This window comes from Ochlerotatus camptorhynchus, unplaced genomic scaffold, assembly GCF_037179485.1.
Source record: "Ochlerotatus camptorhynchus isolate MF236.1 unplaced genomic scaffold, CSIRO-AGI_Acam_v1.1 ptg000112l, whole genome shotgun sequence".
Taxonomy (NCBI): Eukaryota; Metazoa; Arthropoda; class Insecta; order Diptera; family Culicidae; genus Ochlerotatus; species Ochlerotatus camptorhynchus.
The window spans coordinates 1875044-1899599 of record NW_027040602.1 but is presented as its reverse complement, the minus strand read 5'-3'; the positions used below and the strand labels follow the sequence as shown (position 1 = coordinate 1899599).

Here is a 24556-nt window from a genome sequence, read left to right as displayed (position 1 = left end):
TGGAGCAACTTTTTCGCTTGATTGTCAGCTCGTTTCTTCGGTCTGAACTCAAACGGGAAAGGGCAATCGCAGTAGACTGCGGAGACGAGGGAATGAAATTGCGAAATTGAAACGATGATTTATTTAGATTTGAAAATAAAAACGACAACCGCCATCACAAACCCAAACACCAAACCTGGCTGTCACAGTGTGACAATCTGCGTGAGGAGTAATTTTCAGCCCAATCATCACCGCCATCCCTCGTCGTCAGTCAGGGTACAAACATCAATTACCAACCCCTCAATTCGGATATCATCCACCGCCTACTCTACTGCCTCCTACCAGGGGAACTTGTTGCTACTGAGCTGTTAATTTTAATTCCAGTCTGTTCAATTTTCATCATTTATGTGATTAAATAACGAAAAAAAGACTGCTCAAACCATTTGAACCACTGCTGGCCACTTCTCTCACTCAATTGTCCACCCTTTCACGTTAGCCTGGACCCCAAAATGCCGGTTGACATGACAAAAATTCTCAAAATAAAAATTTAATCATCGAGAGTCAGGCTTTTCGCCATAAATTATTCACCTACCGCCACTAACGGGAGCATGCGGAAGCACGCAAAGTCGTAAAACAAAAACAACAGCGACTACAACAGCAGCAACGATCGAGTTCAGTGTCAGAGCGAATAATTGGTCATTTCAGATTAATAAACAATTTAATTGAACCACCCGTCATCAATAACATTACACATTATTACAATGCAGGACAGGACGTTCGTGCGTTCGTTTCGTCGAAGGAGGCGGTGGAGGCCTACTGGGGATGAAAAACCGACTGCCGAATCGACCGCCCACCGGCACAAATCCTTTCTCTGTCTGCCTACCGTGTGCATGTGGGCGGGCTTGCGGTCGAAACAAAGAGTACAAAGTGAAAAATAATTTCAACATTCGCTGCCCCCTCGCTCGATGCATGGGAAAAGTGGAAGGACCCATGCATGGCCTACTACTACTGATGGCTACTGAAACTGTGCTGCTGCAGATTCATAATAAATTTTCAAATTAATCAAAATACAAACTTTCCCACCACGGCTGCTGATGTTGCCGGGCCACTTTGCGGGGGAAAACCGAGGAAAAATCTCGTTCGTTTTACAGAGATAATGATACATGTTCGGTAGGACGTAGGATCAAATAAAGGTTAACGAGGCGGGCTGTGGGGTGTGCCGTGTGGGACGAACCGCTTGACATTTGACGCTGGAAATGAGTTGAATTATTTTCATTGGTCCACCCGGGTTGACTGGGCTGCCCACTAGACTGATGCAAAATTTACAATTTTCGCTCCACAGTGCTCAAACGGTTTCAAATCAGGTCCTGATTAGCCTAACTTATTTGGTAAGAAACTGACTTGGCACAAACTATTCGATGTTTATATGGAAATTACTATGGGAAAACCAAATTTTTTGTTCATTGTCTTCTGCCCATTTTCCATATTACTTTTTCGAAAATTTCTACAATTATTCTTACGGGAAATTTTCTAAGCTACAACTTTGGGGAATCTTGTTTTTCAGCCAAATGACAAATTAAATTGATATTAATTGTATAAGAGATTGATAATCTTATGGCATGATCAAGCAGCTGTTCTGTGGGCAACACTGTATTCTGCAGTGCGACATAGTAGCCATGATATTTGTGCTCTATTCTTCGCACCAGAAACACCAATGTTGCCTGCTGAACAGTTGAATGAGGATAGTCATAAGACATCAAAGACTTGAATCATTAATAACTTATGTTCCTTACATTTGATTGAAAAGTGGTTTTCAACAAAGTTGTAGCTGAGAAAATTTTCTACAATCACTACTTTAAAAGCATAGTGATGTGGTGAATTGTTGGAAAAGTACGCGATATTTCATGAAGTTCACCAAGGGAAAAGTTCGTGAGTCATAGTGAGTTTTCGCGAACTTTTCCATCACTGGATACATATTAACAAAAACATAAGTTTTTCCATAGTAATTCCCATATAAACTTGAAATCATTTGTGCCAAGTCAGTTTCTTACTAAAGTAGTTCAAATTTTGGGAGGCTAAGCAGGACCCAATTTGGAACCGTTTAAGCACTGTGGAGCGAAAATTTTAAATTTTGCATCAGTCTAATAGTCATGCTTGAAAAACAAATTGCCTTAACCCGATAACAAATTTGACAAATATCGGCCGAGTGGGTCATCCCACTCTTCACTTTGTATTTGTCGCATTAAACTCAGAAAGTTCTTACTGATATCTAAGATACCTACCTGCAAATACTTAAAAATACTTAAGAAATATTTAGCGCTAGTTTGTTACCTCCGTTGCTAGACAGATTTCATGCGATTATTTACCCGGTGTCATCCGGAAATTTGAGTGAACGTATTTAGAAAAATCAACACTATTATATTTTAATTTATTCCTTTTCTGTAGGAATCGAAGAGGAGACCATTTTGATTCAAGGAATATTACATTGCCCAACCGATTCACCTGTCATTATTGTAGAAGAGAATCACATTTTCTCGAATTTGGAACATTCGATGCTCTCCTGTTTAAGGCTTATTAGAGTAGAGAGCTACTTTGGCCTAATCGCCCATTGTGGGCCTATCGAACAGAAAACCTCAAATAAAATCATGATTACGGCGTTATCACGTCAATTATGCGTATGGTACGATATTTCCATTCAAAATCTACCGAACGAAGTCAATAAGAAAGTGTGATAAGAATGTTTGCACCCATAATTCTCAAAAACAAAAGAGGCGCTCTGACGGAATCAATTTTTATCTTCATCTGATAGGTCTGTTTCTGCACTTTTTCGCCACCCAGAGCGCCAGTGTTGCTACGCTAGCTCCACCTGTTGGAATAAAATTTAAACTCAGTTCGAACATGTTTGCAACAGATGTCGCTAGATGCACTATTGTACATGACCGTATTATGGTCTATCACCACCTATCACACTATTTCATTGCTAATGCAATAATACATTCATTTACGCTATAAAATAGCACAAACTTAAAGCAAACGCTAAATATGATTGAGTTCTATTTGTTTTCTCATAAATAAGCAATAGCTTTCACAGTCAAAATCGTATTAAAGTAATTGAGATTAACAACGGCTGTCCAGTATATGTATCATTACTATTCGCCTTCGGTAGTACATTTTGATAGCCCGTGAGTGTGTGACGCGGAGCGGAAGATAAACAGAGCGTTCTCCTTTTCAGTGGTTTCAGACTAAATCCTCCTCAGGTTCGTCAATAAGTTTATTCATATTTTCAGCTTATGCAAACATTCCGTATTGGAAATCGGGAATGCTTCGAAGAGTTACAATCCCGGTTCATGATCGTGATTATTGGTCATCGTCACATCGACTAATATCTGTTCTATTGGCCCGTCCTGCATTAGTCATTAGGATATCTACCGAGCGCAAAAGTTATCTGACATCTACCGAAACCTTAAAGCAAGGAGCTGACTTCCATCATTGATGCGACTGAAAAGACGTATGCATCTGCTTTTAAATCCGACGTATCCGTTGATTCTTCAGCACCGGTCGATTTTCCAGTTTTGGCAGACGGTGTTTTCCTACGGAAGATAAATGGTTTAACTACATGTTAACCGCTGTACACGCAGGAAGTTTAAGAAAACATGGCATACCTTCGTAGTGACCTTAGCGTTGGCCCCGCTGAGCCACACATTTGAGCGGTTCCTTTTGCTCCAACTCCACTTGTCTTCGCAGACATTTTATACGGAACGAAGATTCACTCAAACAAACTTAAACGATCCGGAAACCTGACCCGTTTTCATTGAATCAAAAAATAAACAAACATTGGGTGACAGTTCGCTCTTTAGCGCGTGTGCGAGAGAGCTGAGAGAGGCAAATTAATTTACTCTCTTGGTAGTCAGGCATCAATAAAATGTATGGGGAAGAAATGTTTTAATTAATTCCACATTAAATGCGGCATTATTAATAAATAAAAAATGTTCTAGCAGGTGAATATTTATTTTCTCTATGCACACGAACGTTGCAATCATTGATTACTTCAAGACCAACAATTGAAATGGCCTTAACTCCATTTTGTAAACAAACCTCGCGAACCGAAGTCCGCAAAGGCAAACCAACATAATGAACAGGTAGGGGAAATTCTCCTCTACCCGATTGTTGTTTAGGTTTGCGAATGAAGGTTTCGGTTCACGAGAAAATGGCATTACAATGTTTGTTTACAAAATGGAGTTAAGGCCATTTCAATTGTTGGTCTTGACTTTTTATATTTAATAAAAATAATTAGTTTTATCTTTTCTCCCATACTGATTTACAATGATAACTACCAAGGATACAGCGCCATCTCTTAGAAAAATTTGTATTTCCATCAGTTAATTGCGTTTGAATCGCGTTTCAACGCGTTAGGCCGAGTTTAGAACAAGGTTGCAAATACTCATTTCAGCTAAAACAATGTTATTATGACCCACCCGGCAAGTGGAAAATGTACTTCTACATTTTCATCATGGTACGCGGACAATGCTACAACCTAGAAATCAAGATGGTGAGTGGTGGTAATCTCCAGTACACAACGAAAGGCTCCCCGCAAGTAGCTAGCTATTAAGGCTGGTCTCAGCCGCTGAACGGGTTCAGTTCTTATCATCGTGTGTGGTGGTGTCCGGTCGTTGGCATCAGCTGCAGCAGTGCTTTCGGCGCGTGGTGTTGAACATTGTTCTTCAGTACACAACGAAAGCTGCAGCCCAAGAAGAGATGAACTAGCCTTAGGCTAAAAATCTCTCTAATAAAGGAAAAAAAAAAAAAAAAAAAAGCTGCAGCCCAAATGAGCATTCATAGAAGGAGGAAGAAGCCGCGCCGCTATTGATCGGAATCAGTAGCTCTTCGTGAGTCGCTGTGGGCCATCTATGCCAAGCGCGTCATGCTAAAGAGTATAAACAGAGAGAACCCCGCTCAAATACCTAGTCCTACACAAAACACAAGCTCCTGCTGCAGTTAACAAATAACATTTATTATATAAGATCACGTAGTCCTACGTCACGATTGTAGTTTTTCTAATCCTTACTGGTTTCGAAGCCTAAAAGTAAGAAATTCATGTTGATTTCACATTAAGCCTTCGGTTGCTATCAGGATACTCACTCATCTCCCTTGCCAGTCCGTCGTAAATAAAAAAAAATATGAAAACGCGGTACGATACCAGTGACAATTGCAATTAGTCCAGCTTCCAGCTTGCTGCTTCATTGTCCTCTGGCAAATAATCAGCATAGTCCTAGCATTGACGAATTGACATTCAACATACGGTTTTATTTTGGCAGTTCAGTTTGAAATCTAGTTACGAGTCCAGACGGCACCATTCCAGCTAAGCAATATAATTTTAAAGTTTGATATCGTACTGAACAGCCAGTTCGAAATCATAAATAATTCGCTATCCATGGTTCCAACTGGTTCGCTGAAAGTAAAATGTTTAGGATGAACTATTTCATAATTAGAATTAAAATGCTTTCTTTATAAACATGATCACTCTATTTCATTTAATTTAAAACAGATTGAAACTAGTATTACTATGCTTTAGTACGTGATCAAATGTAATACATTGACGGAATATACAACAATAAACAACTACATTAGTAATCGGTCACTACGATTAAAAAAATTCAAATCTTAAAATACTTTAAAAATTCTTAAGAATTGTTATCAGATTCTTGGAAATACTTGATTGATACTAAAGCTATAGTTTAGAGTGGGATGCCCTTAGGGAAACTACATGATACATTAACCAGAATTAAGAAAAATAAAGGAAAAACTCAGTAGGTCCATCCACGCACTTCAACTCTGAGGGATCAAAATTTCAAACTGAATTTGATTGCGCCCAAGCAATATGATAGAGATTATATCTGTAAAAATATGATAGAGATTATATCTAACTATAAGAATAACACCGATATTATTTAAAAATGCATTGATAATTATTGAGACAGTCTATCAAAATACAAGCATTATGAGCATGAGAAATTTTGAGTAAGAATGCTTTTATTATAAACCTGTGAAGTCGAACACCTTTCTGTATTTACATTTAGCTTCGGACCGTACTGTTCTTTAATTCACGAAAAAACATACTTACTTAAAATTTCGATGTAGACCTCCGTGTTGACCTTGTCGCCTTCTGGAATGAACACCGGGTCCATTGTTTTGTCATCGGAAGCCACCAATCCAAACACCATAACGCTAGCAGGATGCTTGGTCAGATACACGTTCTTGTGCTCGTCGGCCACGTCTTTTACCGGAAGAGAACTAATATACCGGTTGGTTCTGGAATTTGATACGGGTTTCGACGGTAAACATGCTCTCGTCGGTGAGCAGGATTACCGGATTTTTTCGCTTAAGGAAGTTCAAGATTTTCTTGCATCGTTCGACTCGTAGGTCCTGGATGCGGTTGGTAATCATGTGAATTTGTTTCCATGCCCTCGACTTCACCCCGCAATCTTCCTGATCCTGATCCCGTGTTCCTTTGCCATTTTCCTTATTGAACGCACTGGATTCACCCGAATCTTCCTTTTGATTACAGCGATAACTCTCGGAACCCGAGATGACCTCGGACGACCTGTGGCCACCTTCACGGACAGTTATCCTTTCTTTTCTTGGTCTAAAACCCTTTTGACGGTCCACCGGGACACTCCCACGGCGATTGAAATGTCTTTTTGCGACATTTTCGCGTGGGACAAATCACGAATACGCTGCCACTTCGTCATGGTGCAACTGTCAAACTAAGTAAATCATTTTCTTTTATACACAGCCTACTACGGTATGAGCTATGCAAGCAAAGAAAACCAAGGCATTGTATGCACAGGTGAAACGTGAACCTTATTTGTACGAAGGAGCAAACATTATCACGCATATGGTAAATTTAGGTTGAATCTAACATGTCACCGATTTTGACGGTCTGGTTCTGTGGGATTTGACGTTTTGGTACAGAGTCCTATCTTGAATCAATTGGAAAATTAGCAGGTTGCTTAGATATTCCATTTTCTTGTTGTTTTCAAACGCGTTCCCCTATCGAATTGACGTCTGAGACAAAGATGTTGTAGGGAAAAATAAAGTATTCACAGCAACAAATTAATTTTGATATCACATCAAAGTGGATGCACTTCAATCGTGTCGAAAATATGGTGTAATATTACTTGCAAAAAAGGACAAAATTATCGTGAATACAGTGCATGAACTGACATTACGCATTACATTTGTTTATTTTTGTGGCCATAAAAATTACATGAGATTTTCGACATGATTGTAGTGCATCCTCTTGGATGTAATATTAAAATTTATGTTTTGCTGTGTTCCTCGGAACAACATGCACACCAATCTAGTAGGCTAATCGAATGATATATCCCAAAGTCCTTCCATCTCGATGGTTCCTTTAGATTCAAGCTAAAGAGAGAAACTTGCGTTGACCAGGTGCCAAAAAATCATTCATCGAATTAAAAAGACGTCAAGGTCAAACGAGGACAACACCACATCGTCACCGTTCGTTGCCGTTCATCCCGAAAGCATCGCTTTTTGCTCCCTCTCCCGAGAAAACACTTCTTCAAACTTTTCCCAAGAACCAATTTTTTCGACAAAAGGATCGGAGCGATGTTTCGGAGAAAATTAAATATTCATAAACTCCCGTTTATCTTCGTTTGCCCTTGTTCTTATATTATTGCTATCCACCTACTTAACCACCCACACCGCCCAAAAATCGTTCGCAGTCGTCCTCTGGTCCGAAGGAATCTCAAAACAAATCGTATATCAGAGCAAGCGAGAGAGAGAGAGAGAGAGAGAGAGAGAGAGAGAGAGGAAGAGCGAGTGAGCAACAGCATCGTGTTCTGATGTGATTACTAAGGAGGTCTGAGGGAGAGACGTGAACGGGAAATCAACATGCTGCTGGGAAAGACTTGTCTTCGTCTCGTCGCGACCATTATGGGGGATGATACCCACCTACACGGCCTATCTTCGAGGAACGTTGTAGTTAGGTAGTACTTTGCCTTTGTTTGTGAGTTCTCGGAATGGCCTGATTTCGGGATGAAATGGGTCCTTCAGCGGAACGATCGTCGGTTGGAATTAAAATAAAATTTACCGGGAACTGATTTGAATGAGGCTCTTCCCGGTATTCTCATCATGAAAAGTGGGAAATATGAGTGAGTGTGAGTGATGATCATCTGTGCTCTTGGGATGAGTCGTTTTCATTTGTGGGACACTTTTCACTCAGATCAATAAATCGTAATTATTACAACCTCGATTTCGAATAGCATCAATCTTTCTGGCGGACTGGGGGAGAGGTGGTGAGGCACATTTATTGCACATTCAAGAGCGCGCGCGGCAAGAGTGGCTCAGCTACAAAGTGGTTATTGATATAAATAATTAAATCAGCTCCGGCCACCGGTCTTGTATGTGTGAAATGCAATGCGAGGAACAAAAACAAAAAAATGGCCTGTTCATGAAATTAATTCAGATTAAAAGTGCCCTGCATTTTTTTCATTGACGTATATTGGCACACACACACACACAAATACATATAGAAATACCCGACATATGGTTGGTTGGTGGTTGCTGCTGGTTGGGCACTAAAGCAGGGGCAGTGACTTAATAATTATTGTCGAATTTGATTATTTTTTTGTGTTCCAATACCAACCCAAAACCCGCGAGTCAAGAGTCAGGGAAAGAGTGCGGACTATAGTCGTGTGTAGGTATGCAGCTAGAGGGTAACGTGTGGCCACTTGGCTAGCGGAGAGGGCACTGCCGAAGCAGTGTGGTAATCATTTCGTTCAATTTCACTTTGTTATTATTATTATCGTGTTAAAGCAGTGCGGTCTGCTTTTCCACCGGGGCTCCTCTTGCCCGACACGTACAAATGCATGGAAGTGAGTTATTCGTGATCAAATTAGCCGCTATGGATTTATTTTAATTTACTTTGGGAATTCTAGTGAATAATGTACCGAGCAGAGTTTACTGCAGCACTTCCTGCGAAATGGCAATTTGCTAATTTTTTGGCTTGCACGTTCATCGAACCAGCTTTGGAAAAAAGTTACAGATCAATGTAAGGCAAGTGGGATATCTCTCTAGAATCGTCCCTTGGACATCACAAGTGTATATTAGGGTGGTTCTCAAATTGTCGATTTTGCTCCACAAAGTACAACTGAATCCAAATAGTCCTGGTTGTTTTCCCTGCAGGTTGAGCTCGTCTGGTTGCGATTGCTTTGAATTTTACATGGAAATTACTATGGGAAACGTGAAGTTGTTGTTCTCTTTATCCTAGGTTTTCGTTATTGGTATCATTATCATTATCAGATGAATCTATAATTTGAATCACCATACTCTGTACAATCCAACTACCACACCATCTCACCCCAGCAGGCCTGGGTTCAATCCCAATCGGCACCGCCGGGATGTTCTGAGGCATAACATCTCTGATCACGCCTTCAAGGGAAGTAAAGCCGTTGGTCCCCGATTCATGAGTTGATGGGTCGATAGGGGGTAGGGTTCAGGTGTGGGAGCTGCCTCCCTGGCGTCCGTAGGATTGGTGCTCAGCACGGCCAATGAGATCAACCCAAATTTGAGTTCAGTTTACTAATTGTAGAGTTCCATACCAAATAAACACACCTTATATATTAACAACCTTGCCTTTAAATATAACATACCTGATGATTGAGAGAACCTTGGTTCAAAAGAGCGGGAAGATGACAGAAGACTCGGATGGAACAGGACGCGCATCAAATAGTCGGAGCTAACAAATCCCAATAAAACCGAATACCGGTACTGGATGGAACCTAGGACGGAACTCAAGGAACATACGGATCCAGGCAGAGCCTCTACACTAGAATCGCAAAAACTGCAGGAACTCTGCGATGGGTAAATTTGCCTCATGTTTTCCCGTGGAAAACCTAAAAAAAAATGACCAAAATTTTACTCAGTCTAGGAGTAGTACCAATAATCCTGGAAAACGTAAGGCAAATTTAGTCAACGCTAAGTTCCTAAGTTTCCACTTTTTGCGATTTATGAGTACACAGCAAAAAAATAATTTTGATATCACGTCAAAGTGGATGCACTACAATCATGTCGAAAATATGGTGTAATATTACTTGCTAAAAAGGATAAAATTATCATTAATGCAATGCATGAACTGACATTACGCTGCTTTTACTGCATTTGTTTATTTATGTGGTCATAAAAATTACATGAAATTTTCGACATGATTGTAGTGCATCCACTTTGATGTGATATCAAAATTATTTTTTTGCTGTGTAAACTGAACTCAAATTTGGGTTGATCTCATTAACCGTGCATTGCATAGTGAGAATTTTAAAATAAAAACTACAAGGGACAGCCCTATGCGGTTGTACGAAATGGTGACGTAGGACTACGTGCTCTTATATAATAAATGTTTTTTGGTAACTGCAGCAGGAGCTTGTGTTTTGTGTAGGCTATCTCTGTTTATACTCTTTAGTATGACTATGAATGCCCTGAAAAGAACCTTTTGATATGAATTTTAGTTGGGACATGTTCAGAAACTTAACTCTTTTGGAAAATGTTGGTGGCCTTGAAAAGGGCCGATGGTAGTACAGGCTTAAAGCCTTTAGAAGGTGATGATGACGTGTAGGCAGCTGGATCAACAAATCGGACCGGACAATCCCATATTCTTCGGTTCAATGATAGGACACTCGCAAGAGTCTCGGCCCGTCTGCTGCTGAACAGGGGTTGAACTGGTGTCTGCGAGTAGTAGTAAAATTCTTCTTTATTTTGATTTGTTATGTGGTTTACAATTGCTAATACAGGGCAAGAGGTTAGCCAGAATGGCTCTTCATCTTTGGTGAACTTTTTGATATTGTTTGAATGTATTAATTTGTTATTCTACCTACTTAACCTAACTTAACCTAACGTGCCAGATCCCTGACGATCTGTTGATCGGATCGCCTACAGCAATCTCTGAACCTTGCTATGGAGTCAGATCTCCGTAACTCCAGTGTCTGAAGACCAACCAGGCGGTGGACCTCAGATTTTCTAGTCCGCGGGGGACTGTTAAGGATCATCCTCAGGATCTTGTTTTGGATCCTTTGGAGTTTGAGGTGATGGCATTTGGCGCAACTCTCCCAGATTGGCATCCCGTATTCTATTACGGGAAGGATGATTGGTTTGTAGACAGCAAGCTTTTTTTTTCAGGGACAGGGTAGACTTCCTGTTCATGAGTGGATACAACGATCTTATCAAGATGTTGCACTTGGTTTTGGTTTTGTCAACGTGCTCCCTGAAAAGAAGCTTGCTGTCTAGTGTTAGCCCGAGTTACACGACCTCTTTGCACCATTCCACCACTGAGCCGTTTAAGCAGATCTTATTATTTTCAGACGAAACAAGTGTGGAAAGATGATGACCTGGGTCTTTGCCACGTTGATACGGATCTTCCAGCTGTTGAAATATTCAGACAGCACGTCTAGGCCTCTCTGAAGTTTGGCAGTCAGAGCTCCGATGACCCTACCCTTGTAGACGATGGATGTGTCATCTGCGAACAGAGACAACGATCCACCATCAGGGAGAGCCGGCATATCGGAGGTGAACAGGTTGAATAGAATGGGGCCAAGGATGCTTCCTTGTGGTACCCCGGCACCGATGTTGAAAGCATCCGATGTGATGCCATTCAGAGAGACTCGGAACGTCCTGTCCGATAAGTAGTTCACTAGGAAGATTGGAAGACCGTACTGCTGCAATTTGAAAACCAGGCCATCATGCCAGACATTGTCGAACGCTTTTTCAACGTCCAACAACGCCATGGCAGATGTTTTCGAAACAGACTTGTTCCGTCTGAGAATGTTTGTCACCCGAGTCAACTGGTGGACGGTCGAACGACCTTTCCGAAAACCAAACTGTTCCTCGAGTAAGATGTTGTTTTGTTCGGCAGATGTTAGGAGCCGGTGGTAGACTGCTCTTTTTAACAGTTTTGATAACCCTGAGAGAAGGCTGATTGGTCGATAACTTGAAGGAGAGGACGGATCCTTCCCAGATTTTCGGATGGGTATGACTTTAGCTGACTTCCAACACGAGGGGAAGAAGCCCAGTCTGAGGCACTGATTAAAAATCAGTGCCAGATGGTTGTAGAATCTGGAACTCAAGGGGCCTTCATGTTTTAGATGATTTGATAAAGGCCAACAGTTCGTCAGCCGTAATCTCAGATTCCTCTGGAAAAATGTTAGGAATCTGATGAAGATTGGTTGCATTTTCAGCAACCTCAGATTCATGAGGGCCGACGATGTTTTGTCCGAGATTATGGGAGCTGACGAAGTGCTGACCTATCGCGGCAGCCTTCTCTTCAGGAGTTATCAGATGAATCTCTCACGCCAAAGTCACGAGTTCAAATCGCACCCCCGGACAAGTCGCGAATGACCCAAGAGTGTTAAAGTGACTTTAATATAATGCACAATCTGGGAGAGAGCGGATCTTGTTAGCAAAATCTTGATTTCTGAGGTCCACCATCCTGGCTTGGATGGTTTTTGTAAGACGATTGCAATGGGTCTTCAAGACACGTAAGTTACGTAAGAGTTACGGAGTCTGATGAGATCTTTGGTAATTCTATCAAGGTTCATAGTATTGCTCACCTGTCTGGATACTGGCACTTGTTGTTCCCTGGCGCGGGATATCGCCTTCTCGATGGAACGCAGACACCAGTCAACGTCTTCGGGCGTCTCCGGAAGGACACCGTAGTCGACAGTGGAGTCGACACAGTGTTGGAACTGCTCCCAGCTGACACGATGGTAGTTGCGTCGGGAAGCTTGGATTCGGTTGATGGATGAGCCTACTTCGGCCACTACCGGATAGTGGTCCGAACTCAGCTCCTGATGGGTCACAGGTAGCGAGATGTTGTCTCCCATGTTGCTGATGAAGATGCCTATCGTGGAGTGAACGCCAGACCGGCTCAACCGGGTGGGACAGTCCGGCGCTAATATGGCGCAGCGAGCCTCTTGCAGGTCGTCGTTCAGGATGGTGCCGTTTTGGTTGCGTCGACTGTTGCCCCAAGCCTGGTGTTTGGCGTTCAGGTCGCCAGCGATGATGTACTTTTCGCGCCTTCGAGTTAGTTTGATGATGTCCCTCCGCAGGACTGCTGCCGACCCGTCCCTGATGGTGACTTGCTTGGGGCAGTAGGTCGCAATGATGGTGATAGGCCCGACAGGAGTGGAGACTTCTACCCCTAAAGCTTCGATGTAAGCCGACAGAAGATGTTTCTCCTTACAGCAATGGCCACTCCTCCTCCCCTGGAGTTGGTTCGATCATTGTCTTAGAAGCCGGAAGTCAGGAAGGTAGATGTTTACCTCCGGTTTCAGGTGGGTTTCGGCGATAACGGCAATGTCGATGTTTTGTTTGTTGAGGAAGTCAACGAGCTCGATGATCTTGCTGTTGAGCAAGCAAGCGTTCCAGTTGGCGATCTTGATGGTTTCACGGTCCATAACTTAGCATGAAGGTAGCCACAGCTTGGAGCTGGTCGGATGTGTTCTTGATGGTGTTGGCAATGTCGTGCATCTTGAGGAAGATGATCATTAGTTCCGCTGCGGTGAACCACGAACCATCGTTGATTTCTGGCTGCGGTAGGGACGGTCCATCCTGACGCCAGTTTAGCCCAGGGGCTGTGGGGAGATCCTGCGGCTGTGGAACAGCGGTCGTCTTTTGGCCTGAGTTTGCAGGGACTCTGGCAGTTTGAACTTGAGCGGTGGCGGCCGCCGCAGCAGCCAATCGTTGGTTGAGTGGCAGCGGTGGCAGCACTGTAATCGGTCGTCGAGGTATCGGTGAGAAGTTCTGGTCATTAATTTCCGGTTTTGTGTTGTTTGCCACACTTGATGCAGCGGCTGACCATATGACAATTCTTCGTTCCATGCCCGAACAGCAGGTAGTTCGAGCATTGAGTGACTCCACGGCTGACCGGCTTGTACCGCTCCCACTTCACCACAATGTTGAACAGGACGCGGATGCCCTGTAGGTCCATGAAAGTTGTTGAGTTCTTCTCAAGGTGGACCAGGTATAGCTGGTCGCAGTACTTGACGGCCTTGTTGTGGCGGGCCATCTTGTGAATTTGGACCGGCTTCAGTCCATTAGCCACCAGCTCTTCCAAGAGGACGCTTGTGTCCATGTCGTATACTCCATGCAGGACCACCTTGAACGGCTTAACAGCCTCGATGTCGTGGGAGAAGTACTCCACCTGTGATTGGTCCGGTATGGTCTTTACCGCCTTGTAATATTTCAATGCCGGAACCATCAGTTTTTATCCTTCCGTGCACAGCTGGATGGTGCACCGGACGCCCTGCGTGATGAAGAAGTTTATTTTTTCCCGCAATCCGGGAGGGCAGCCCTTCACGTAGAAGGGCGGCATTCTGTCCTTCTTCGGCGGTCCTGTTGTTTCCGTTACCGGTTCTGCACCGTCCTTCAGAACGGAGAATCGATTGTTGTCGAGCAGCTTCTTCGCGGCTGTCGCACTGTCACTGTTGTCTTCAGGCCTAGACCGTTTCCCGGGATTGCCGGCACTCGCACCACCGCACGATTTTTTTTCCATGGTTGGGTTAGCGAGAGCGTCACTATTCAACGCCATTAAAAAAACGGAACAACGCAATCGAGCGAACGAAGAGAGCGAGAGTAAAGACGTCGACTGTACTGCTCAACAGTCTGGCAGCGAATGGTTGTAAGGTCGCATAATATCAGTGCCCACCCAGCTAAAGCTCCTCCCCTTTTTAGTTATTCTTGTAAAACTCCTTCTCTCAGCAAGTTGGTAAATTTTAGCCTCTAGCAGAAAGACACTTCCCGAGTAGCACACTTTCATCACAATAAGTTACAGCAACTTGTTTATGACTGAAATAAGTCGTATATAACCATGCTACTAGGGTTAACACTTTTTTCGGCGAATTTATGATCCTGTTTCATGTCATGGTTTTTCTCTATGCCTGTTCAGATAAATTAGTACTTTTATTTATTTTCTCTACTGCGTCAAATCAATCGATGTTGGTTACGCGCTCGAATAATTGAAAAATCTATAAATAGCAAGTGTAACCCAAGAACCAGAAGCGGTGCGATGCTAGTTTTCATTGCTACACTGAGGCAAATAAACATAAGAATTTCATAAGGCTCGACTGAACGACATATATGAATTTCATAAGCGTGACTTATGAATGATTTTCGTCTAACATTATGACGCCTTTAACCATATTATTTTCCCAAATGTTGAAAGATGAGTGGTCAACACACGGGTCCCATAATCTCAACGTCCATGGTTCGGTTCTAGTCTGCTCAAATTTATTATTTGTTTGTCAACATTATTTTTCATAATGCAAATCAATGAAATTCATACTGATTTCTTGTGGCTAAAATTCATAAGTGTTTCTTATTGAATTCTTACGTTCTTTTGCCTGCGTGTATGACGATGACTGAACTAAGGAGCTTAGAAGCAGAGGGGTGAAAGTCAATTCTCTTCATCGATTTCCTCTTTTGATGACCATGGCTTTCTGCTATACTCTTCTATCATCTAGAACAACAAACGTATCAATGAATGTGTTTGCCGTCGAGTAATTGACGAAACAGAAAGTCGATGAAGAGAATCGATCAAAATCATTTGCACCCCTGCTTCCAAATTTGGCTACAAGATTCTAAATTCCCTATCAAAATATTCATGTGGAACGACTGCGGTTGCTGAGATGTTCATGATTTAAGGTGAAAATTGAGCACAAAATCAGTAAAACTACTGTACATGAAATTGAAATAATGAAAGATTATATCAAGTTGAGTACATACATAAATAACTGATAAATTGTCGAGCAAAAATTCCATCCCGAAAAAAAATCTTTGAACTCCAAAATGTTAACCTCCAACGAACTGTAAAAAAAATAAATGCTATCCGCTGTGACCTTTATCCTTTGGTAGCGATGTAACCAAGCATACATCCAGGCGAACACAAAAAGAAAATCCCAAAATCATTGCCATCAAAAGGTTACTGCCAATGTGAACCACTACGACGACAACGACGCGTGGGTAATCACTTTTTTCGCCAAATTCTGTGTCTGTTCCGTGCATAAAAAAAGGTAAACAACCCCCCTCGCAACAGGATGTCTGGACGCCCACACATTGACTTGTCCGTTCGATCTTCTTATCGGTGACGTCAGTTGGGAAATCTCCCACTCATTATCCATAACTGAACAAAGAGAAATGGCTGCATAACTTTCCTATTTCCAACGCAATGGAAATAAATTACCGGTCGCCTTCTTGGAACCGACACCGTCGTCTAGTAGGCTTTGGCTTGGCTGTCATCTCCTGTTGCCAAGCAGTAATGCCGTAATGATTGTAACCCACTCACTCTCAGCCCTCGCCAGTTAGTCAATGCCAATGTAATGAAATTTTTCCTCTGTCTCTTTCATTTCAGCTATGATCCGGGTATGAGTGCCCAGGGGGGCTCCCTCTAGGGGCTCCATCATTGGGTGATCGAGTGCCACCCATGTGTGTGGTTCTCTAACGTCTTACCACAACGACCGTTACCATTCATAACTCAAAAAGGTGAGTATACTTCAATGAGCGACTCTTGACAGCATGAAAATTAAAATATGCATTCAATTGCAGAATTCCTAAGCATCGAGTGTTCTAAATGCGACGAATCAGTCAGTAATTACGCGCAAGTTGAAAGGTTCTAGCTCCAACGTAGATTCCGTTTGGGGAGACAATTTTGAGCAGGTTTCATCGGTAGCGCGATATGGTCGCAGCAGCCGGAGGACAGCAAGGCGGGATGGACGTCGGATATAATCCGCAGGTAGGAGCTATGGCGTTGAGATGATTGTGGCCCAATGTGTTCTAATGCTCGATTTTAACGCTTTTCACAGATGAACAACATGGCGATGCATTCGCAGGCGTCATGGAATCAGATGAACGGGATGAACCAGATGGGGGGCATGAACCAAATGGGAGGTGGGGGTGGTGGAGGAGGCATGAACCAAATGAGTCCCGGAATGAACCCCATGGGTCAGATGGGTGGTGGAAGTGGAGCGGGTCAAGGTGGAGTTGGAGTAGGAGCAGCAGGCGGTGGTGGAAATATGGGTGGTATGGGTGGGATGCAGATGAACCAGATGGGTTCGATGAATGGAATGGGTAGCTATGGTAGGCATCATCAGCAGATCAACCCGATGGCGCAGATGATGAACATGGGCATGGGAATGGGAGGCCAGATGGGACCAGGAACGGGGATGAACGGAATGAACCAGCTGAATAGTATGAATCCGCTTAATCAAATGAACCAGATGTCACCGATGTCGAAAATGCAAGGAATGGCCAATGGATATCCGGCGCATCCGAGGAGGATGGCTCCGTATCCGAATCCGCAGATGCAGATGGCGCAGAAACGGTCCATGTACGGGATGAGTCAGCAAGGAATGCCCGGGGCTGGTTCCCAATTTCCTCCTCATCAACCTACCGGAGTTCCTCTACCGATGCAAGCCAATACCGGCTACGGAAGGCACGGTCCTATGCCAATAAACTATCGGGCTCCTCCGATGATGCAGCAGCAGAGACAAAACACTCCTCCCTACAGCGCCGGCAGTGCGCACAGTCAACAACAGTATTATAACACGGGCTACCAAAATATGCAAGGCTACCAGCCGGACGTTCGGATGAACTACCAGCACAGTCCTGTGCCCGGAAATCCCACACCTCCACTCACACCCGCCTCTTCCATGACACCGTACATTAGTCCAAATCCGGATATTAAGCCAAACCTACCACACAGTAAGTTCAAATTATCCCTTCCCAAAGATCTTGTCATTTACTTAGCACTGACCTTTATCTTTACAGAAGATGAAGAACTCCGGCTCACGTTCCCGGTACGGGACGGCATCCTACTACCACCGTTCCGATTGGAACATAACCTCGCAGTCAGCAATCACGTTTTCCAGCTGAAGTCTACCGTGTACAACACGCTCATGTGTCGACCGGATCTGGAACTGCAGTTGAAATGTTTCCACCACGAAGACCGACAGATGAACACCAACTGGCCGGCCAGTGTTCAGGTGTCAGCAAATTCTACCCCGCTGGAAATCGACCGGGGCGACAACAAGAATACCCATCGGCCACTTTACCTGAAGCAAGTCTGCCAACCTGGGCGGAATACGATCCAGATCACGGTTAGCACCTGCTGTTGTGTAAGTGTTGACCTAACCTCAAATACACGGTGACGTTTCTTACTTATAAATCTGTTTCCATGGTTACAGTCTCATCTATTCGTGCTACAATTGGTGCATCGACCGTCGGTCAACCACGTACTGCACACACTTCTGAAGCGCAATCTCCTGTCTGCTGAACAGGCGGTGGCCAAGATCAAACGAAACTTTGCCGTTGGCCACACAACGAATCCCAACCATCCGCTCGGTGCAAACGGACTGGGTAACGATAAGGACTCGCTTGAACCCGCAACCTCCACAAAAGTATGTCATCCACCCGTATTCGGTTCTCGTTTATTTAATTATTATTTTGTATTTCATCGCAGGTCTCCCTCAAATGTACCGTAACCTCGAAACGAATAGCACTTCCAGCGCGTGGCCATGACTGCAAGCACATCCAGTGCTTCGACCTGGAAGCGTACCTAGCGCTTAACTGTGAACGTGGCAACTGGCGGTGTCCTGTGTGCAAGTAAGGCTCCCGAACCGTTTTCAACCGAAACGTAAAAATCTAACCTCAAAACTTACCTCCACACTTACAGTAAACCCGCGCTCACCGAAGGCCTCGAAATCGATCAGTACATGTGGGCCATCCTGAATACCCTCAACTCTTCCAACACCCCGAACGGAATGGACACGGAAGAGGTGGTCATCGATTCGCAGGCGAATTGGAGGGCGATAAAACCGGCCGGCGGAAACAATGGCATCAACGGTGGTTCCAGTACGGTTACCCCCGGAGGTTCGACTCCTGGAGCCGATGGAAGTGGCAACGGACGGGGCAGTTCGACTCCCGGACTCATCGGCATCAAACCCGACCCGGACGGGGATAGTAAGCAATTCAGTAAGGTTATGTCACCGGGATCAACGTCGCTTCCCACGTGGGACAACATGAATGCCATGAGCCCCTATATGAGCCCGGACATGAGCTCGATCGCCAGCGGAAGCATGATGGGATCAAAGTAAGTTCTTACTTTTAAGTTGGAATTGGGGAAGGAAATTAATAATTTGGTGTTCTTACTCACAGTTATAATCAGCGAACACAGTATGATACGTTCGGTAATACGATCAAACAGGAACCGAATACGAATGTGCAGAGCGGTGGAAACAGTAATGGACCTGGGACACCCGGTGATTTCGGCACAAACCCGCTGGCGCATTTAAGTGATTCAGTCAACTCGCTAGATCCTCTCAATGCCATGGAGAAGTCGCTAATCGATCAGGTATGTTTAGCCCAAGCTCCAATAATAATCCAGTGGAGACTGATTGCAAATTTTTCCCCCCACAGATGCCCCACACACCTCACACCCCACACACACCAGGTGGTGGAAACTCCCACCCTATGACGCCGGGTGGTCCGCCAAGCGTGCCACCGGCCAATGAAAACAACTCAAGTCAATCTGGAAATAGCGGTAACAACAATAGCAGTAGTAGTGGTAACAACAGCAGTAGTTCCAACAACTCCGGAAGCGGAAACAACAGCAACGGTAACCAAAATAGCAGTAACAGCGGTAGCCATAGCAACAACCCAGTAGCGAACAGCTTGATGCACTCGCCACAGCACCAACAGCAGGCCATGGGAATGGGCAACAATCCGGCGGCGAACATCATGAACTCGCCGCAGAGTTTGATGAACTCGCCGCAGAATATGATGAACTCACCGCAGAACATGATGAACTCGCCGCAGAGCATGATGAACTCGACGGCGAACAACCTGCAGCAGAATCTGATGAACACGATGAACTCGATGATGCAGAACCAACAGCAGCAGTGCAACAACAACCAAACTGGACTGGTCGGATTGACGGACGTGGATCTGCCGGCAGATCTCAACTTTGATCCGGCGGCCGTCATCGAGGGCGAGGGTGGCAACGATTTGAATGTAAGTACAGCTACTCCCCGTGGAGTACACGTAGCATATGGGATTTGACTTAATTGGTTCCAAAGTGGAATAACCCGGGATCACGGCGATATAGGTAGTTACTGTATTCGGCAAAGTTGTTCATGTGACTGAGGTCTCTAAGTTCAGAATGATGCCATTAGGCAGTGCTACCCAACAATCATTGGAAGCAGAATTAGAGCATAGTGCATTTGTGAGATTTACTATATGCTATCTGTTATGAACCTGGCTTTCTATGAAAATACAGTCTTGCACAAAGTTGTTCCATCGACGAAGACCTTCCACACGAGGAACAAATTAGCTTAGAATTCTTCCATTACGCGGCACTGCTGTTTATTTGGATTTTACTATCTGCTATATTTCAAGGAACTGGAAGGTGTCCTATAAGAAATCTAACATTTTTTTAATAAAGCACCCTACTGTAATTCTTAAAAAAAGTTATCTAATATACCTACATCTAGAATTAAGGTAATGCAGAAATTGGAATATTTCAAATTTCAAATTTCAAATTTTCGCACCACTATCCATTATCCTACCAAAATTTGAACTCCTTTAGTGAGAACCTGACTTGGCAAAAACCATTTGAAGTTTATATGGGAATTACTAAGGGGAAACCGTAATTTCGGTTCAAACCAATCTCAAAATTCACCAGTTTACTCTACAATAAAGAAATATAAATGAGTTTGTTGAAAATTTTCTCAACTACAACTTTGTTGAAGACCACTATTCGATCAAACGTAAGGAACCAAAATTATTAATTATTCATGTCACTGATGTCTTATGATTATGCTCAATCAACTGTTCAGCAGGCAACATTGGTGTTTATGGTGCGTAGAATAGAGGACAAAAATCATGGCTACTATGTCACACTGCAGAATACAGTGTTGCCCACAATACAATTGCTTAATCTTGCCATAAGATTATCAATCTCTCGAACAATTAATAACTATTTAATTTGACGTTTGGCTGAAAAACCTTGCAAAGTTATAGCTGATAAAAATTCCCATAAGAATAGCAATAGAATTTGTTAACAGTATAATATGTAAAAAAGCTAAAAGACAATGAACAAAAAGATTTGTTTTCCCATAGCAATTTCCATATAAACTTCAAATGGTTTGTGCCAAGTCAGTTTCTTATCAAAAGAGTTTAAACATTCGGAGGCTTACCAGGACCCGATTTCAAGCCGTTTGAACACTGTGGAGCAAAAATTTCAAATTTTGCATCAGTTGTTCAGATTTCATACGAACAAAAACCAAAAGATCCCGATCAATCATTCACAATTCGAAATAAATTAATCACATCCACTTCTCTCTTATCCCACACAAAATAGCTTCTTCCAGACAACGTAGTGGACCCGATGGAGCTGCTGTCCTACCTGGATCCACCACCGGACCTCAATACGCCACCCTCGAGTGGTTCCAGCAACAATGCCAACAGCGACGACATTCTGGCAGCACTGTTCGACTAGGGCCGCATGCCAGCAGTGTGACCATAGCAGACCATGGCAGGACGAGCCGGAAATGCAAACAAACGAAAATAATGCAAGCTGAAATGTGATGGGTTTTGTTTTTTGTTCTTTCAACTCACAACTTTAGCGAAAATGGATACGGAAATTTTGCTAAGCTGTCAAAATTGTTTATCGAAGCTAGTGGAAAGGTGAAGCAGAAGATGATTGTTTGTTTTTGTCCTAAGAAAAAGAGGGATACTATTTAAGCAAAATGTATGAAATGTGATTTCGAACGTGGCGCTAACCTAAGTTAATGAACAATGTTTACACACACAAAAAGAAAACAAACAAACAAACAAACCAGAAACGGATAATGAAAGGAACAAAGGAAAGGACCTGGAAAGTGATAGTCAAAAATGGTTTTTGGACCTCCCCCTCCCTCTTCTCCCTTAACACTGCTTTTTCGAGACGAAAAAGAACCACATGCTTATGGCATAAGTTTTTAAATTGAATATTTATTTTCCATGAAATAGTTTTTAGTCTTTTTGTAAAAAGGAAATTATTTATTTTGTACAAAAGAAAAACGAACATGTTTAGTATATTATTTGAACCTTAGTTTTCCGGGGAAAAATGGATCGACTCTGTTTTATAGAGATAAAAATGATCTTAAATAAATGATTTAATGGAGGAAAATAAGAGAATTGTTTAAGCGAAATGTTAAACTTAAAGATATTAAATTTTAATCAAAAATGTACAAAAGAATTAAGAAACTATTATATATAAATTTAATATATTAAAGCAAAACACATTACTAACTAAATTTAAACTAAGTCACTCACATACACGGACAGACACACACACACATTAACACATCCACATACACATACAAAACATATGCATTGAAGTCAAGAAAACCAGCAGACATTTAATTGATAGCAAAGGAAATCCAATTACTATACACGCAAAGAAAAACATAACACACACACTCACACATTCACACAAAATAAAAAAAAAATGGTTATAATTTTCGCTCTCTTAAATGTTTGTAGCGTAATCAAATTAATCGATCTGTATTTCGATCAAACCTAATACAATCTGGACGAATATTGACGTAAAATTGAGATAAAAAAACATCAGCAAATGAAAAGTAAACAAAGAATCACAAACAAAGACCTATTAATTGATTAAAAGAAAAAAAAAAGTAATAGAAAATAAACGGCTTCAACGTAGTGACCTTTGATTTTATTGTAAAGTAAACAAAACAAGTAGACAACAATGAATCGATCAATCAAGATGGCGCCAGCGCGAGGCCAGTATTTTTATATATTTCAAACCAAGTTGAGGACAGCAAAAATCAGTACCAGCATTTGTTCCTTTCCCAGCAATCACCATCATCACCATCATCATCATCATCATCATCGGGGACAAGAATCGTCACACTTTCGTTTCCCCCCGATCGCCCCATCGTCAATCTTCGTTCGCTTCAATCCGAATTCTGTTGATTCCGTTGCCTTGGTAACGGGAAAAAAAGAAACATTCTAAACCTCGAAAAGAGAACCATTCATGTGGTTCCTCTCTCGCGTAAGAAAGTTCCAAGCCTAAGCAGATAGTTATTTATTTTCTTTTATTTAATTTAGCAAACAAAAATCCTAACCAACCACCATGCGCGACCATAGTTAATCATTTTCTGTTTCCTGAAAATTAAAAACCACTATCATCCCATGCAGAGAAAGCAAAATTTTTACAACGTGATAGTCACTTAAAATTAAATCTTAAAAATTGTCAAACATTGATCAAGTATATTTTACAACAAAAGCAGTTAAACGACAACTTAAAAACAAATCAGTAAAAAAAAAACATTGATACGGAAGGTTTGGAATAATCAGAAGAAAAGAAAGAAACTTAATCATATGAACGAAAAGTGAATCAAAATTAAGAAAAAGAAACTAGCAAATGATTGAAATTTCCGAACGAAAATGCAACTATTTTACTCAGCAAAGTGAAGGATGAAAGCAAACTTTTAAACACACACATGACACCTTTCCATTCACAATTTTAATCAAGGAAAAAATGCGGCTCTTGTTGAAAACAATCGATTGAATTCTCCCCTCGCATCGGTTCTTTATTTTTCTCCCCGCACACCGAAGGAAGGATTTAAATGCAACACAGAAATCAGCAAGGTTACACATAGTTCATTAAGTTTCCCCAGCCCTCTCCCTCCCTCTGTATTATTTTGTACATATTGTCTATATTGAAGAAGTCACGAGAAAAACCACGAAAAGCAACACAATTGAAGTGGTTTAGTGAAGTGTAAAACAAACAAAAAAAAAACAGAACGGCAAAAAGTAATTGAAAATATTAACTTTAAATTAATTATATTTAAGATAAAAACAAAAACAACTATGAGAAAAGGAAAACAAATTTTGAAAATAATAAAAAGCAAAATGGTTTAAAAAATGATAATGAAATTCTGACTTCAGCCTTTATTCATTCTGCCACCTGGCAGCGTTTCGCATTCCCTACATTTCCATCACCAAAACAAAGCAAAGAAACATGCGAACTGTGTTTATGCAGGAAGTGCACAAAACCAAAACAAGCTGTTGCTGCGCCGATCGGGGCGCATTATTGCTGGGCTTTGCACGAAATGGTCAGCTCGGTACGGAATGAACGGTATAGCGAGTGGGGCACATTATTCCCAAGGCAGTTCTGACTCGGTCGCGGTACGGAACGGAACATACTTCACAAGCTTGGTGCCACGCGGAAAGCTTACCGGTCGGATGTTCGTCGTGAATCGTTTGAGTTGAACGTTGTGTTGAGAAGCGAGACAAAACTTAAAGATGAATCGTTGATATTCTGTTGTATGTACTAGTGAATCAGTGAACGAAACAAGTGAAGTCTGTACTGCATATGTACAAAATATAAGAACCCATTGACATCATTAAAACAGGAAGGAGTGGAAACAGTAATCACACATTAGATTTCTCCATAATGGATACCAACAAAACAGTTTCAGAAGGTAAGTTTCGCTGAGAGAAGTGC

General features: G+C 42.4%; 2 protein-coding genes across 3 annotated transcripts in view; both read left to right on the top strand.

Annotated features, from left to right (window-relative positions):
- Positions 1-23985, top strand: part of tna (tonalli) — a 200922-nt gene extending 176937 nt beyond the window's left edge. Inside the window, exons 2-11 of one of the 2 annotated variants that reach the window (XM_065219891.1) lie at positions 16397-16527; positions 16591-16777; positions 16848-17745; positions 17812-18158; positions 18228-18440; positions 18503-18645; positions 18716-19132; positions 19198-19393; positions 19459-20052; positions 21401-23985. In XM_065219891.1, the coding sequence (XP_065075963.1) occupies positions 16721-16777; positions 16848-17745; positions 17812-18158; positions 18228-18440; positions 18503-18645; positions 18716-19132; positions 19198-19393; positions 19459-20052; positions 21401-21538 (3003 nt within the window). In that variant the 5' untranslated portion in view covers positions 16397-16527; positions 16591-16720 and the 3' untranslated portion in view covers positions 21539-23985. Of the gene's footprint in view, positions 1-16396; positions 16528-16590; positions 16778-16847; positions 18159-18227; positions 18441-18502; positions 18646-18715; positions 19133-19197; positions 19394-19458; positions 20053-21400 lie in introns of both variants that reach the window. The other variant, XM_065219890.1, reaches the window with a different exon arrangement.
- Positions 23986-24505: 520 nt separating this feature from the next.
- ndl (serine protease nudel) overlaps positions 24506-24556 on the top strand; it is a 28382-nt gene continuing 28331 nt past the window's right edge. Inside the window, exon 1 of the mRNA XM_065219830.1 lies at positions 24506-24533. Within this exon, the coding sequence (XP_065075902.1) occupies positions 24506-24533 (28 nt within the window). The remainder of the gene's footprint in view (positions 24534-24556) is intronic.